Raw genomic sequence first — 16,712 nt, 5'->3', positions numbered from 1 at the left:
CTACCACTGAATAGACGAAAAGAGGCGTAACTTCGAACGAGCACCTCGGCGGGGTGAAGTTCACGGGACATGGACGCGGGCGCGGGTTCAATTGACTATAACAGCGGCATTTAGTAGTGACCGAAATGAAAAAAAAAAAAAAACAAAAAGTGGAAACCTAGTCTGCTATCATATTTAATGAGGCGTTGCGGAAAAAGCACCGGTTTTACGATGACACATGAACTACCGTCGGCTATCCGAATTCCATTGCCCAAGTGTTGAAACTCTTAATTCACACAATTTTCGCGGCCAGTTTTAGTACAAATTTCGCTTTAATTGGAGAGGTAACTACATAGCAGTTGTTGCCTGGCGAGGGCCAAAGTGTTAAAACCCCAATAACTGGTTAAATGAACTGTAAAATCGAAACCTCGATTTTACGAAATTCTCGATTTAACGAAATTTGCGGCCCCAAGTACGACTTCGTTATATCGAGGTTTAACTGTACTTTTCTTGGGGGCTTTTTTCTGATTACTTGACGAATAAACTGTAAGTAATTGTACCTTTAACAAAACTGCTGCTTTGTGTTTGGAAGAGCAATCTATAAGCTACAATTTCATGCATAGCAAGGCTACGTGTGTCCAGTAGCTCAAGAGAAAAAAAAACGTTTTTGTGGAAGCACCTAACATCGGCCGTTTTTCCGCCGTAACGAAAGAGTTAAGTGCAGAAGAAGCATAAATCGTTAAGCGCGCGGCAAGATAGAGGGCGACCAAGAAAGAGCAATTTTTGCGATGTATCACTTTACAGTTAGCCGAATCAGGCTAGATTGCATGTTGCAGTGTGCGATATTACTCTGGCTCATTTCTTGTGTGGTTCTTTCAAAATCGTCGTCGTACGATTTCACCTTAGTTCTCCTGCGTTATATCGATATTTTTCAGTCCGCCTTTATTATTCCAGACTAAACGTTTCCTGTTAGAGTATAAGCAGTGGTCACATAAATTGCGGTGTGCGGTTACCCCGCTGCTCATTGCGGCCGCGCACGGCTATTTAGATTCCGCACGCGTCTCGTGATTCCGCACAGAGTTTGACACGTTAGAAGACAGGTGTCGCGGCGAAGGGAAACAAGCCGCTGCGAAGAGCGAGCAAGGGGAGAGCAACGTACAAAGGCACAACGAAGAGAGGGGCACGAAAGAGGAGGAGAGCAAAGTGAAAGCTGGGCGCCCGGTGGCGCGGGGACGTCATCGTCCCTCGCAAATGATTTTTCTGGGCCACAGTCGGCGTTCCTCTTTATCTTGCTCCGTGCAAAAGACCATTTCTGTTCGTTTGTCTGGTCCCCATGCATTTTAAATGGAGTCCACTCCGCTCATAATGGACCCGGCTAGAGCAGACTATTGGCTACAACAGACTAAATTTTAGGCGAAAATTGTTTCGACTGAATGTTTACAGCGGACTTCCGCGGGGCCGGCACCCGATATGCTTCTTCTTTGTTTAGTTTGGCAAGAAAACTTATGTCCAGCAACATTGCTGGCAGCCGGGTCATTGGCGCAGCCAAGCCAAGCAAGTGCCAGTGGCTTTTTTTTTTTATGTGCGAACAGCAGCTTGAGCAGCAGGGTAGCTGATTTCACTGTCGGATAAATTAAGCGTAATTAACGCTGCCGAACATGGGGAAAACAGGCCGACATCGCCAGAAGTACAGGCCTGTCTAAGCAAACGGTCCACTCTACCGTCAAGAACAAGGCCGCTGCCGATAAACGCGACTCCAGTGAGATTGAATACGCGAAGTGGTGCGTGCACCCGGAGCGGAGGTGAGTCTGCCCTCGTCAGTTTTTTTTATATAATAAAAAACTCGGGTCCAGTGGAGTTCGGTCTATTATTCCCACGCATGCATCGTTCCCGTTCAGTTCGATGAAAAAGGTAAGAAATGCTTCAAGTGGTTCCCATCCATTGCGTGCAATGTGCCGGTAACCGTGCGCAGTCCAACTGGTCTAACTTTCGATTTCACAGCTGTCTGTCATGAGATTATTTCATAACAGTTGTTTCAATAACCAGACTAAAATCGTTAAAAATGTGGAAGCTGCCTTGGGGGAACGTAAGGTAGCGATCCGATTTGTTCGACGAACGGTTTCGGGAAAACCTGCCTCGTCGTGAAGGGCCTAGCTAATTCTGATACTCACGACTGACGTTTTATAGCTGGTTAATAATTTCCCCTAGTTACATTCTTGCTTTATTTGCTCAGCTTATCATGTGTGTTTACACGCTTGATCGTTTGCTCTAGGCCTTTTCCAAGTGCCAGTGCTAAGCTTTGGAAACGGTGTTAACGAGATTTCTTGCCCTCGCGCAAACACTGTGCAGAGGTGCTGCAGGTGTGTAGAAAGAACAAAGTGTATGTGCTATGTATATGCAATATTGGTCAAAGTTTTCTCTGTCATATTCTCTGTCTCTGTCGCACACAAAATCACAAGCATAGGTGGAAGCACGGGGGGATGAAAAAAAACAGTCTCTACCAATGTGCTGGCTGCATTAGCTGTGCTGCTTCTTGCTATATTGGAACTTTTGTAATTTGCTTCCCTGGCATAGCCAAGACTTATTGGTACCAGAAGCCTCAATATTTGTGCAGTCCACAAAATCCCTCAGTGCCAACGCGTGAAGGAAGCACCGAACAAGGGACAAATTCAACAGCTGCCCCTGACGACAAGACAAGCGGCAGTGGCACAAACAAAGCCAGCCGCTGGCCGAGGGAGTGCCGCCCAGCAGCCGGTGCACGCCACTCACCCCCAGGCCGAGCAGGGCCCCAAGCGCCAGGCTGAGCGAGAGGCCCCGCGAGAACAGGTTCCCGTGGTGGGTGTCCCCCAGCACCCGGTACTGGCGCAGCAGGTAGTGGCCAAAGCCAAACAGCATGCCCGTGGCCACACTGTACCGGTCGATCTTCCACCGGAACCACCACTCCTTGATCGAGTCGTCGGTGGTCACAAAGAGCGCCTTCCAGGGGCGCGTCACAAAGATGCGCTCAAAGAACACCTGCACAACAGCAGCGGCACCCCGTGAGCCCCGTGCCCTGCGGGAAGCCCGCTCTTCTAGAAGCTGGCCACGCCTGGCTACGCTGCGCCCTGCCGGGAAGATTCGCGGGGCCCCAAGCCGATGGGCACCGAACAGGACAGGGCACAAGAAGCTCTCCCACACAGAATGCCCGATCAAAGAGGCGACTTTCGACACTCTCTAGCATTCTTCGTCCATTCCAAGGGCACAAAGGTCTCTCAGCATGCCAAACGACCATGCGTTATCATGCACCTTTGCGAGGTGAAAGAATATTGACACAAAGTACTGCTTGTGTGCAAACGCATGTCTCATCTGGGACTCCAAGAGCACAAGTCGGTCAAGTGGGGGTTTTCGTTCCCAGAAGCCACACTGGAATAAATCTAGCAGCCTGTTTGTCCCCTAAGAATTACATCAATCCACGTCTCTTCAAACAACTTGCACACACAGCTAGTCAGCACCACCAGTGTGCAGCTCGAGGCAACACCTGGACCTCTTCCATCCTTCAAGATTGAAACAACAACGGCCTCTTTCCATCACGTAGGGATGGCCATGCCATTTGCGTTTCTCGTCGGAAGTTCCTGGTCATTTCATACTGCTGCCCTTCTGAGAGTGCTCAGCGAAGCCTAGAAATGAGCAACAGTAATAAAATCAGTGTTTGTCACATGGCTCAAACCGAGGCAATTTTCGATGAAGCTGCACTTCTTCCCTGTGCTTGAACTTCAGAAACTTGTGTAGCCTGTTGCACTTAATAGACTCGAAGTACACCTGATCTTGCAGGGTGTCATTGGCATTACCAACTCAAGGCAAGTTTGCTGTCCTTGCAATTTGTGTATCCTGTTCCATACCATTTTTATGGTCAGTGTAGGAGAGTTTACGCCTTCCAAGTAGGTATGCGAGAACAGTGATTTTTGGTTTCACAGTAAACAATGGTTTTGTTTGAATAGCTGCAAATCAAAGCGAATATTTTTCATCAAAGCAAATATTGAATTACCTCTAATAAGAAAACTGAAATGTGTGATTTCTCAAGCATCCTTCACTAACTATGGCCTGAAGAAAAATAAACGGCTTGTTTAAAAGAGTTCACAAAATTTTTCCATGGCATAAAACCACGGAGCAAGAATATCTACGGGTGGTGAAACAGCCCACTGTGGCAAGCGCGGGCAAGCGACCGGATTGTGTCGCAACGAAAACCAATGCCGACTGCACAGCTCCGCAGCTGCGACAGCCCCTGATGGACGAAACGATGGTGGCCCCAATTCACTTTGGGGCTGCGCAGTGACGTGCCGATCGCCGCCATTTCTTCTCTTGCGAGAAATGCCGCTAGCGCTGCCGATTTAATCTCGCCACCCCAGGAGGCAAAGTTACCCTCTTGTCTTGTTCAAACCCTGGGCACAAAACAAACATACAGAAACTACCTTGCAGTGTTTAGCTTTATCTAAGATTCTAGATTTCATGCGGGGTCAATTTTATCGCATGCGGTGGCCAGTTCCAGTATTAGTGCAATGACAGCATATACATTCTGACAAGCTGAGATGAACACATTTCTCGTAAACAACAACAACAACAACAACAAAACACAAACAGCAGAGTCTTGAATGTTCATGTCAGTACAAGGAAGGAGACCCTGAGGACAGTGCAACCCTCGTCTGCACCCTTCACCGCCCCCCTGTGCGATTCACAGACGCGGCCCACCCAGCCACAGCAGCAAGCGTCATCGCCGGCTCAGGCGATGTCGTTTGCACTGCAACCGTACAAACCAAAAACATCGTTGAAGCCAAAGAAACGGCCACGGCACTGGCAATGACGTCTCCAACTTGGAAGAAGCCACTTCACATAATTACAGACTGCCAACAGGCATGCAGAAACTACGGCAACGGTCGCATCTCAATATTTGCCCTCCGATTAGTAAGAAAGCACAAGGATACCCTGAATCCTACTGTACCAATATGGACGACAGGTCACGCAGGGCTCGACGGAAACAAGCACGCACACGCTACAGCCCAAGCATGCACCCTCCGGGCACCGCACCAGCACCGTGCACTTGTGCAACACCACCGCCTTGCCAAATGTGCCTACCCACCACCGCACCAGAAGCTCACCCGACAAAAGGCTGTGGCCTGGCCGCAACTACAGACCAACACATACCGCCACCTCAGCTTCCTGTACATCACACACCCCACAATATATCCAACAACATGCCCACACTGCAGCGAACATGCCACACTGTACCACACCACGTGGGCTTGCCAGAACACACCAGCAGCCCCCCTTATTCGCGCCCCCACCCTCGAGCAGTGGGAGGCCGCGCTGTGCAGTTCGGACCCCGAGGAGCAGCGACAGTTGGTGGACTGGGCACGCTGATCCGCAGCCGCCGCTGGGGCCCTGGACTGATGGCTCCTCCCGCTCTCAAGCGCGAAGCTCTTGCACTCGAATAAATGTCTCACCACCACCACCACCACGGCGGGGGGGAGGGTGAAACAGTTTGTTATACAAGTACTAACATGCTATACTTTGCACAGATGACGTTGACCACCCAATCGAACGATTGCGCTAGTTCATTCAGTGCACTCAAAACGCCTTTCAGGACCCACAGTGATGAGACAGAGCAGAGACCACCATGCAAACCACTGATGGCACAAATGTGCCAGGTGGGTGGGCACTCGTGCTTCGCTCGCACCACCGTGTGGACGACTTTCTAGCAGGAAAGCACCGTCTCTGGGCCAGTTTGCAGGACGCGATGTCAAGGGGAAAGAAGGGCACCTCATACAGGATGACCGTTTGCCAGCAAGACAAAGCAGATTTGGCAGCACTCAGCGCGACCCCTAGTCTCGTGCTCTCGCGCGCCACTTATCCCACCACGGCGCTCAGGCTGGCGAGCGAGGGGCTGCGCTCAATCCAGCGTTGCCGCTGCAGCTACAAGTGCATTGCTTTTCTTATCGCCCATAATAAAATCAAAAGGTTCATTACAGGTTAAGAAAAGATCAACTTCAGAAAAGCAGACACATTGGGACTCGGTCAGTGCGCAGCTCGGCTTTATCTATAGGTTGTCGGCTATAACAGCTGGTGCACGACAACGTTATCATGATGCTGAAACAGATGCATTTGAGAAAGAAAGACTTCCTGTCGTCTCCACATAACATGGTCGTGATCAAGCTGCCCTAATCAACACCCTCCGAGCATTGATGTAGTCCCCGAGTCCCTGGTTTACTGGAGTTTATCTTTTTTTTTCTTTTTTTAACCTGTTATGTTCATTTTCAACAGTAGAGCTGTTTAAGACAACACAAATCCGCCCAGCTGCGACAGAAAACCCAGAGCACACACGACAGCATGCCTCACGGCGTCCGACCTTTGCGCAGTGGCTTGATAGAGGGAGGGGGAGGGAGAGAGCACACGAGAGCACGTGCCCCACTTTGACCGTCCGGTGTCATCCAGGCTTGTGTGTGGGCTTACGCCCCATGACCTCCTCGCCACGTAGCAAACAGCTCGCCATGGGTCCGCTGCACCGAAGATGACGAATCTGTCAAGCCATCCCTTCATGTGGAGACGGCCAGCGGACCAGCTGACGAAGATGTGGAGGTCTACCGAGTTGAGGACGTGCTACAAGAGGATTTGCCCTACGTGGCTGTGCAATCGGAAAAGGACCACAAAAGATATGGCGACGATTGCTATTGCACATACTTTCATGGTCTTCGCTCTACAGTGCCATCCAAAACGGCTTGGCACCACTGGGGTCCAGCTGCTCCCTCTCTGCCGGGATCCGCGGCCAGTGTGGGTGATGGAATTGGGTTGAGATGTTTGACGCACTCCCCAACGAGGTGAAAGGTGGTGTTTGGTGTATTGCATGTTGTGCAGTTGTAGGGAAAAATAGCTGGTGAAATGTGATGTAAAATTGCCATGCTGTAGTAAGCCTGTGTTTGGATTCGGCGCCAGATTCGAGAGTCTTGTGTATTGAGTGATGGGCGAGGAGGAGGGTAAAGGAGGTGCTCCCGGCAATAATGGCAGAAGATGTCAGTGTATGTTTTTGGAACTGAGTGGCTGGCCGCGGCAATTGGAGGTGTGTCGTCGGCCTCCCTTGGGAATGCCTGGTGTAAAATGTCGCGGGCAGCTGCGTGAGCCGCCTCATTCCCGGGGAGGGAGGCTCGACCAGGCATCCAAACAATGTGAATGGTCGGTAGAGTTTTGGCATGTTTTAGAAGTGTGAGCGCATGCGGAGATATTCATCCTGATAGGTAATGCTGGCATGCCTGTTGCGAGTCAGTGATGACTGCTATAATTTGTTTTTTGTGGAAGTGGCCGCTAGGGCAATGCCTGTCTCTTCTGCGACATCAGTGTCGGTTATTCGGACTGTTGCAGCTGAGATTGCTGTTGCTTCGGAACCCCCGACCGCTGCAACGTGGACCTGGCGGTGGGGATTTCTTGCGACGTCCGTATAATATACATCCGGGTTGTTGGTGAATTTCTTGCTTCAGTATCTTGTTCTTGCCTGTCTTCTCCCTTTGTTGTATTCCGAGTGCATGTGTCTTGGAATGGGGGCTGCTTTGATTTTGGCACGCATGTTTGATGGGATCCGGGTAGGCGCGTTGATGGTGCAGGGATGGGGTAGCCCAGTTTGTCCAGAACCCCGCGGCCCGTTGGAGTTAGAGCTAGTCGATTTAGTTGGCTTGCTTGTTGTGCTTCGAGAATTTCGCTCAAGGTGTTATGGAGTCCAAGCTCGAGAAGGTTGTCTGTAGGCGTAAAAGCGGGAAGTCCCAGGGCCAGCTTATACGATTTCCGAATTAGGGCATCTATTTTAGAGTGTTCCTTGGGGCGTAGTTGGACGTATGGGGTGCCATAGGCGATGCGGCTGGTCAGAAGTGCCTGAACGATGCAGCAGGTGTCCTGTTCTTTAAGACCGCTCTGCTGGGTGCAGATCTGTCGGATCAAGTGCATCAACTGCATGACCCTGGTGTTTAGTTGTGGTAGCAAGTCGGTACTTGAGCCATCTGCATGAAATGGTACTCCGAAAGTGATGAGACTTGAGGTACCGTGCTGGATGCGATGCTGACGGTTGGGTCGGGCATTGGGTTGGGTGGTCTACCTCGTGTGCGTGCCCGAAGGACCAGTAAAGCTGACTTGGTAGGGGCGCACGCAAGGCCCCGTCTTTCCAAGTACTTCATCACGCAGTCTATGGCCTGTTGAAGTCTGTCCTGCTGTTCTCCAGCTGATCCAGTGTTCGTCCAGATTGCAAGATCATCGGCAAAAAAGGCGTGGTGTAGTTCGGGGATCTCTGAACATATTATATTCATCCAAGTCATGGTGCATTTAAATGCAAATAATTTACTATTAGAAAATCAACATGGATTCAGATATAAGCGATCACGCCAAACCCAACTGTTTGAATTGGTAACTGACCTTCACACAAATGCAATATTTATAGATTTTTCCAAAGCGTTTGATCGCGTGCCCCACAATCGACTAATGCTTAAAGTTCAGCAGTTACAACTCAACGACAAAACTACTCGATGGATAAAAGAATTCTTGACAAATCAATCCCAATCTGTAAACATTAATCAGTGCATATCCAGCAGCTGCTGTGTTAAGTCAGGAGTCCCACAGGGCTCAGTTTTGGGTACCCTTTTGTTTTAATGCAGAGCATTTCAGTAACTCACGATGTCACCCGCATTGACGTCCGTAGTCCGCACCGTCGTTGTCCCTACTATATATAAAAAAAATACTATCCGGTGCCCGGTTTCGATCCCCCTACCCTGTGGGCGGAACGCAATGTACATGGTACTCTACCCACTGCGCCACAAAGCCGACACAGAATGGGACGCTACGAACGCGCCTTATATCGTTGACTCATTCAAATTACTGCTGACGAGCGCTCTCTTGTCAGCAGTTGCCACAAGTGCAACAACATTAACGTAACACAAACTACTTAACGTCGTGCGCCCCCGGAAATGATCTGCATTTGATCGTGCCCCTCGCGAGGGGGATGTTTCACAGCGTCTTCTCTCGGTCGCGGGACCCGTGGCGCCATCTGGCAGAGGCGCGGCACAACTCGTAGCACTTTGAAAAGATGCGGCGCCAGCCAGCTGTGTGTGCGCGTTCCGCACTTGTACAAATGGCGAGTGCATTGGCTGTCCACAGAGCAAAGCAGTCGTGCAAGTAAGCCGTTGCAGTCAGTCAGTCAGTCAGTCAGTCAGTCAGTCAGTCAGTTTTTTTTAATAAAGGAACACTGCAAATATCACTTATGTATTGATTTTCTGCCTATATTTGCGTAATGTCTTGTCTAATCTATATTAATGATATAGCATCTGGTATTAACTCACCTTTGCACCTCTTTGCGGATGACTGTGTTCTTTATAAGCAGATAACTAACATTGATGACGTCATTAACCTACAGGATGACTTGTCCAAAATAGAATGGTGGCAATGGAGGTTAGCGCATGAAATACCAAACACGTGACTTTTCCTACCTTCTTAGCTGCTCCGTCCAATCAGTATTTTGTTGCCAACGGTCGAATTGAAACAGCCTCTTCATTTAAACATCTGGGTATATTTTTTTACTTCCAATCTGAGCTGGAGCACTCACATTGAAAGCATCACTAACAAGGCCCTCAAAAAAGTTGGATTTTTTAAATGCCACCTTTTTCAAGCTAACAGCAATACCAAACTGCATGCGTACATTTCCTTAATTAGATCCACATTAGAATATGCCTGTTACCTGGCAGCCACACCAAACGACCTTTATTAACTCCCTCGAAGCCACGCAGAACAAAGCTGCAAGACTTATCCTGCGCTCCTATTCTTCTGGTATAAGTGTATCTGCTCTGCCTAATCTGGATACCCAAAGGAAATTTTCGCGCTTGTCGTTTTTTCACTCTGTCTACTACTCCGAGTCAAAAATCCTGGGCCATCTCCACTGACGTGAAACCCGGGGAGGGGCCAAGCATGAGGACGCCTGGGCGGTTTCGCCAACGGAGATGAAACCATTAGGGGGTAGAGGCATACAGCTTTGCTGTACAAGTTGTGTTTTTGAAGCACGAGGCATACACGAGTGTCCCGGCGCCTTTTATTATTCGCTACGAAGCCAGACTCCAGACCAACCTGCACAAGCAACCTCACAACAATAAAAAATCAGTTCAGTGTCCCTTTAAAGGCTAAAGGCAGTCTGCAATCGGGGATTTTTTCAAGGACCAATGTGTTGACATGCCCTGCTGCTCCGAATTGCAGTGTTCTGTTATTCTTTACTTTCATTAGTTCGAATCGCGACGGCTTTCCCTTGCAGTCTGCATTATTGAGCTTTCACTGCACGAAATGCCTCTTCCCTGAAGATACCACTTATTGTGAAGTGGCAGTTATAAAGAAGTGATCTTAAATTCCTCTTCCACTTTTTGCATTTTCAATGCTTTTTTGGTCCTGTTTTAATGAAGTCAAGAAATGAAAATCAGTGGTTTTCCCAGAAGAAACAAAAATCCTATATTCAAATAACCTTTCAAGTTTTCAGGTGAATCAAAGCTAAAAAAATTGGCCACAAATCTGCTCACCTTGTTGGAAATGCTGTCTGCCGCCCCTGCCATATAAACGTCTCCCTGCTTTTTACTGCTCACCTCTCGTGCTCTTCCGCTCCCATCTCGGTCCTCCCACAAAATGCCATTCAAATATACCCCACTGCACTGCTCTACGAGCCGTCTACCAAAGCCTTTTGTTGCTGAACACCACCGGGAGAGCAATGCGGGCGACCACTCTTTGGGGGGGGCATATTTCTTCGTTTGATCAAACCTTTCTAATTAACTCTTTCAGTACGGTGCCATAGGCCATCGGAAGCCGGTGTCCGATGATTTCAAACGTCCCGCAAAAGCTTTATTATTTTTTTTTTTTGCGCGGCTGGTGGACAACTAACGCCATCTGGCTTATTTATTGACAACTCATTTTTCGATTTTATTATGTTTTGTTGATATTTCACGTGCAGAGAACGCGCCAAGAGTGAAATTTGAACCCGCGATAGTGGCGAGTTGTGTGAAAATGGCTTCCAACGTACACGGAGTTCCGATGATTTCAGAAGTCCCGCGAAAGCTAAAAACGGCGCCTGTCGGACAACTAACACCGTCTGGCGTATTTATTGACAACTCATTTCTCGATTTGATTATGTTTTGTTGATATTTTGCGTGCAGAGACCGCGCCAAGAGTGAAATTTGAACCCGTGGTAGTGGCGAGTTGTGTGAAAACGGCGTCTGCTGTATTTGGGCTGTATTTATAAACAAAACAGGCTTCTGATCTGACGACTACAGCTTTACACATTGATGTGTAGGGTCTGGACAACGTATGGTAGGGATATTTCGCCAAATGCGCCGTGTCATATCGCGTTATCACCTTTACGATAGCCTGGCACTCGTGTCAGATTATCGCTACAGAGCGATGCGCAACACTTCTCAAGAGTGCTGGATTTTTTTTCTGGTTTTTTACCACTAAAGTGAAAAGTATTTTGTGTCAGAAAACAAAAAAGTGTGCTTGGATGCACGAAACACTCGAGTGGCTTCGAGGAGTGGCACAGCCGTCAGTTCCGCTAGGTTGACGGGCCCACAAAAATACAAAACTTGGTGTACAGCATTGATATATATATTGAATCATAGCCGAGAAATGTAGGAACAGTTTGTATATCTTAGAATTCCTAAAATAATTTTTAGGCTCATTACAATCGACTATATACATTGCGTGTATACTTTTTTGTGCATTTTTTTTTCTGATTATTTGACTAATAAACTCTAAGTAATTGTACTTTTCACAAAACTGCTGGTATGTGTTTGCAAGAGCAATCTATAGGCTACAATTACATGGATAGCAATGCTAAATGTGTCCCCTAGCTCAAGAGAAAAAAATAGTTTTGTGGAAGCACTCAAAATTGGCCGTTTTTCCGCCGCAAGAGTTAAAGGACACTGCAAATGCCACTTATGTATTGATGTTTTGCCTCAAATATGCCCAATGTCTTCTTTCTGCACAACAATGTTCACAAGCATGAACACTGCTACCAGATTTACTACCAGTCTCGAAATGTTCTTCCCATGTTCCGCAACTCTCGCAGCTGTGCCTCGGCCCCTGAATCGAGGGACAGGCACACACAGACCGACGGGCCAGAGTTCCCGTGCTCCCCGGCCGCCATCTTCAGATTTCTCCTCGCCACTGATTCAGAAAGCGACCAACACGGGTTTTGCAAGCGAACAGTGCCGGGTCCCTTCCCTTCCTCCTGCGATGCCCGAGGGCGCTTTTTTGGTGGCTGCCTGAACCATGGCAAAGGCAACTTCTGTCGCCGTTGCTCTCGGGAAGATGCGTTGGCAGGTTTGGCCCTGCTTTCCCTGCAGCCCCCCCTTGCCCCTACTCTCAGACTGCGCTGTCTACACACGCTGCCTACACCATTTGGTGATACAGTTGGTGATGTATTTGGTGACCATTTGGTGACACATACATCGACAGGATTGCCAGTGCACATCACTGAAAGAGCAAAAGGAGAACCGGAGTGTCAAGAAGAGAAAAGAGCGATATTGTGCAAACTATCTGTGTTGCATGTATATATTTCAGGCGATTTCGTCAATGAACTGCAGTTGAAGTCGTCGGCACGTGCCTTGCAGCTTTCCTTCTGTCCTTGTCTTTTGTGCCGTACAATCCTGTAGTCTCTGTTGATGCCACTGCAATTCTAGTCGGGATCAGAACACCACTGGACCGTAGCATGGGCTATAAGCTAGCCCTGGCACAAAACAAAAGTTCTTAAAAAAAAAGAACTCTACCTATTACATATACAATACTGCGACTACATTAATCTATCCCATATGTGCAAGTAGCAGATAGTCTGTCTCTATCCTTGCCTCCCAGCAGCAAACATAGCAATTGATCATGCAGGTTCAAGATACAAGTCAGTATATTCCGAAAGCATTTTGTCTTGACACGGGAAGCCGCAGGTGCTGCAAAGTTGTACTCAATTAATCCTGGAGCTGTTGGAAAAATGTTTTTTGTGCCCTCCTCTCCCCTATGATTTAGGAGAGTTGGGCGAGTTTGTTGGTGATCAATTTCTACACAAAATTTTCCCCAATGGCGACGGACAAAGTGCATCGGACAGGTGCTGAGGTTGCCAGTAGTCCCCTTCTCTTGCAAGCAGTCCTCGGAGGAGACCTCGCTTCACTCTTCACCTGGCACTCCTGCCTTCTACGTTGTCCCGGCGGGAAGGGAAGGAGCCAGGTTGCCACGCTGCCGCACGCCAGTGATGTCCTCGCTGGGCACAAGCACCGCTCGCTCTGCACCGAGCGCCGCCGCCCAAGTCCCTGCTCCCCGCCAGCACATCCCTTGAGGCGGTGGTGCCATCTCACGAGACGCAAGCGCTGTCCCAGGCATGCGCGGCCAAGAGTTGCGCCGCTGTCTCGAAGTGCCCGAGCCACCTCGCCTGCTAATCGCGTGCCAAGTCGGGATCCCACAATCCTTGATTACATTGATTGCGCCGACGCAACGCATAACATGCACCCTGTGAGCAACATGCGCCCACTCTGAAACACCGACCCAGGGCCCGCTGCAATCGGAGCAGCTAGCCGGCACGTGCATGCACACTCCCAGTCACGCTCACCCATACACACATCCCTGGTCGCAGCAATACAGGCGGCAGTAAACCCAGCGTCCACCCCGTTACCAGTGGCATACGGCCGCAGCTCTCCTGTGATAGTTGCCCGAGGTCCGGCCCTTACAAAGACTGGCAGTCACCTCACGACAAAACGAGCCCCCTTCCGAGCCGCACTAAGCTCTTAGTGCTTAAATGCAACCTCGCGCAGAACCTTTCCCATGCTTCCGACAACAAGATGCACGCACGCACGCACCCACTAGCGTGGAGACGATTTTGTCACTCATCGCGCCACCTTCAACGTCCTTCGACGACGTTGCCCCAGCCACCGCTGCGCCTCGAGTGACGGCTTTTGTGTGTGTGTTTGCGTACTACTCCCCACCGCTGCATCCATGTAGGCAGAGTCCACCGCACCTCAGGACGGTGCCTGGGAGGCCTGGGCCGCCAGCGGGGTGAGGGAGATGACTCGCTGCCACGTTGAAAGTAGGCCTACGTGCCTCCAGTCTCCTCCAGTCGCTCCACTCGTTGGCGTTGCTTTGTATCTTGCAGTTCAGGTTCCACGTTAGGGGTGCAAAACGTGGTGCGGGTCTGACTCGGACGATCCTCCCCACGCGGCTGCCACGGCGCTGGCGTGGGAGGCAGGCAAGACGCAAAGCCAACCGACGTCAACCTCCCAGGGTGTCTGTTCCGAAAACCACCCTGGCACTCCAGTCTTCTGCATTGTCGCCACGTCCCGCATGGCTTGAGCGGCAGGAGTCGTTCACTTCCGGCACTACCAGTGGACAATGGCCACTCCAGGCTGGAAGGGAAGGAGCCGGGCTGCCACGCCACCACACACCAGTGATGTCCTCGCTCCCCGCTCCCAGGCACGCCGAAGCTGTGGCGCCATACCACGGGACGCAAGCAAGCACTGCCGTCACCGCTGCTGCTGTCGAAGGCCTGTGCGGCCAACAGCCACACGGCTGTCTCAAAGCGCCGAAGGCGCCTGTTAACCGCGTACCGAGCTGGGATCGCCGGTTTCCACAATTCCCACACAATAGAAAGCATAACGCTTTGCTTACAGCGTTTGAACATTTGCATATTTTTCGGTAAGCAGCATTTTCTCTGTGGGCATTAGCTCATTTTCATGTTCGATTCCAATTGTTTGTCGCCCCAAGTACATGCATACTGAGATGTGGCAGCTGTTTACACGCAGGCAAATGTACCTTATTATGCATGCTCAAGCTACAAGTGACCATGACAGACGTTACACTTATTTATCTCATTTCTCGTTTCAATTGACTCTGGAACATTGATATCGCCATCACAGAGAATTAATCAGTCATCTTTGGAAAATGTGCCCTTTGGTTCTCTGTTAATTTTTCACCACACTTTTCTACAAAAAAAACCGATTGATTGATTGCAGAATTTAACACAGCGACGCAACACAGGTGATGAGGCGCGCCATAGTGGAGGGCTCCGGTTTTTTTTGGACCACCTGGGGATCTGTAACATGCGCCGAAATCTCATGCCCGTTGATGGGCTTACACAGGCTCGCCAACTTGCAGGGAAAGGAAGACATGTTGCGAAAAGAAGCACGGTGCGCAGTACGTGGACTGCCAAGTTGGCGTCATTTACCAAATTCCGCTCACTTGCGCTAAGGTGTAAATTGGACAAACCGGCTGATTCGTAAATGACCACCTCAGGGAACGTGATCTTTCCATGAAGAATGGCACCGGGTCGCATTTGCCCCATCACTGCCATGAGTGTGGCAATGGAGGCAATCTGCGACCGACCGAGACAATAATTATCGGAAAGAGTCGTGACACCATGGCACGAGAGCTGCGTCAGGCGCATTCTGTCCCGAAAAAACAGCGCAGGCTGTGTCAGTGAAGCGTCGCTTGCACTGTTTTCAAACGAGTACCGGACCCTTGACAACATGTAATAAAAAGATGTGATTGTTGTCTTCAGCAGTTGCTACTTTGTTTTTATCGTATCTTTTTAGATTTTATTTTTTTGGTGTGTGTGTGTGTGTGTGCGTATGTGTGTTTGTAGACAAGCTACTTATACCCCTGTCTTTCCTTGCAATAAATCAGTCGTTAGTAGCGCATCGTCTCGTCCTCCTTTGTTTTTTTTTTTTTTCTGTCGTGGTTTGTAGTGCTCTTTTTCTTGAAGCAGTGGTACTAAAGATAAACACAAATAAATCTAAAGTGATGATGAAAAAGAAATGCCGAAAGCGCCCCCTTCAGCACATGTAACAAAACGCTAGAATAAGCAGAGGACTACACAGTGCGGACCCCAACCACGACAGAGAAATACAGCACAGAGTAGACACGGGCTGGGGTGCCGTCGGCAAGCACTCCCAAATAGTGAAAAGTCGGCCACTTCTGTCCCCCCAAAAGGAGGATACACAACCAGTGCATCCTGCTGGTGATGACACATGGAGCAGAAACTTGGCGCCTGACTAAACAACTCGAAAGAAAACTGGTGTCGGCTTAGCTCTTTCGTGACCCTGCCATAGGCCATCGTTCACGAGTGAACAACGATTTTCAAACCTCCCACAAAAAGTAAAAACCGCGCTATTCAGACAATTCACACCATCTAGCGTGTTCATTGCGAACCCCTTCTTCAGTTACATTGCAGTTTGTTTACATTTCACGTAGGTAGACGACGTCAACAATGAAATTGGAACCCAAGGTAGTGGTGAGCTGGGTGAAAATGGCGTCCTGTTTTACTGCGCGCTCGGCAAAGGCAGACAGCGGTTTGAGGGACTTTGGCCACTGCTGCTGCCGATTCTTTTTACCCCAGCCGCAGCGATGACTCCAGCAACGATGTGGATTCTTAAGATTTTAGTTCTGATGAAGACTCCGCATTCAACAGCCTCACACTTCGACAGGTGCTGCCAGGAAATGTTCGTTTTTGACTTCGTGCTGTATTTACAAACAAAACGTGCTTAATATCTGACGACTGTGGTATTACTTTCATGTGTAGCATCTGGACAACGTGCGGTGGGGATATTTTGCCAAATGCAGTGCGCCCTATTGCGTTATCACCCTCAAGACAGCCTGGTGCTGGTGCAAAATTAACACTCCGGAGCGACGCAAGCTGCTCCTCAACAGCGCTTTTTTTTTTCTTGCTT

General features: G+C 49.4%; 1 protein-coding gene across 4 annotated transcripts in view; it reads right to left on the bottom strand.

The window, feature by feature from the left end:
* The window catches only part of LOC144156303 (N-acetylneuraminate (7)9-O-acetyltransferase), an 88,280-nt gene that overhangs the window by 13,959 nt on the left and 57,609 nt on the right, over positions 1-16,712 (bottom strand). For 3 of the 4 annotated variants that reach the window (XM_077688270.1, XM_077688272.1, XM_077688273.1), the window contains one exon: positions 2,749-2,994. The exons of the other annotated variant lie outside the window; for it this stretch is intronic. In XM_077688270.1, coding sequence (XP_077544396.1) covers positions 2,749-2,994 — 246 coding nt within the window. The remainder of the gene's footprint in view (positions 1-2,748; positions 2,995-16,712) is intronic. 4 annotated transcript variants of the gene reach the window in all.

Source organism: Haemaphysalis longicornis, unplaced genomic scaffold (genome assembly GCF_048455015.1).
Source record: "Haemaphysalis longicornis isolate Haplotype H1 unplaced genomic scaffold, Haemaphysalis longicornis Haplotype H1 scaffold_1, whole genome shotgun sequence".
Classification (NCBI taxonomy): Eukaryota; Metazoa; Arthropoda; class Arachnida; order Ixodida; family Ixodidae; genus Haemaphysalis; species Haemaphysalis longicornis.
The sequence above is the reverse complement of the archived record's forward strand: the minus strand, read 5'-3'. Positions and strand labels throughout refer to the sequence as shown.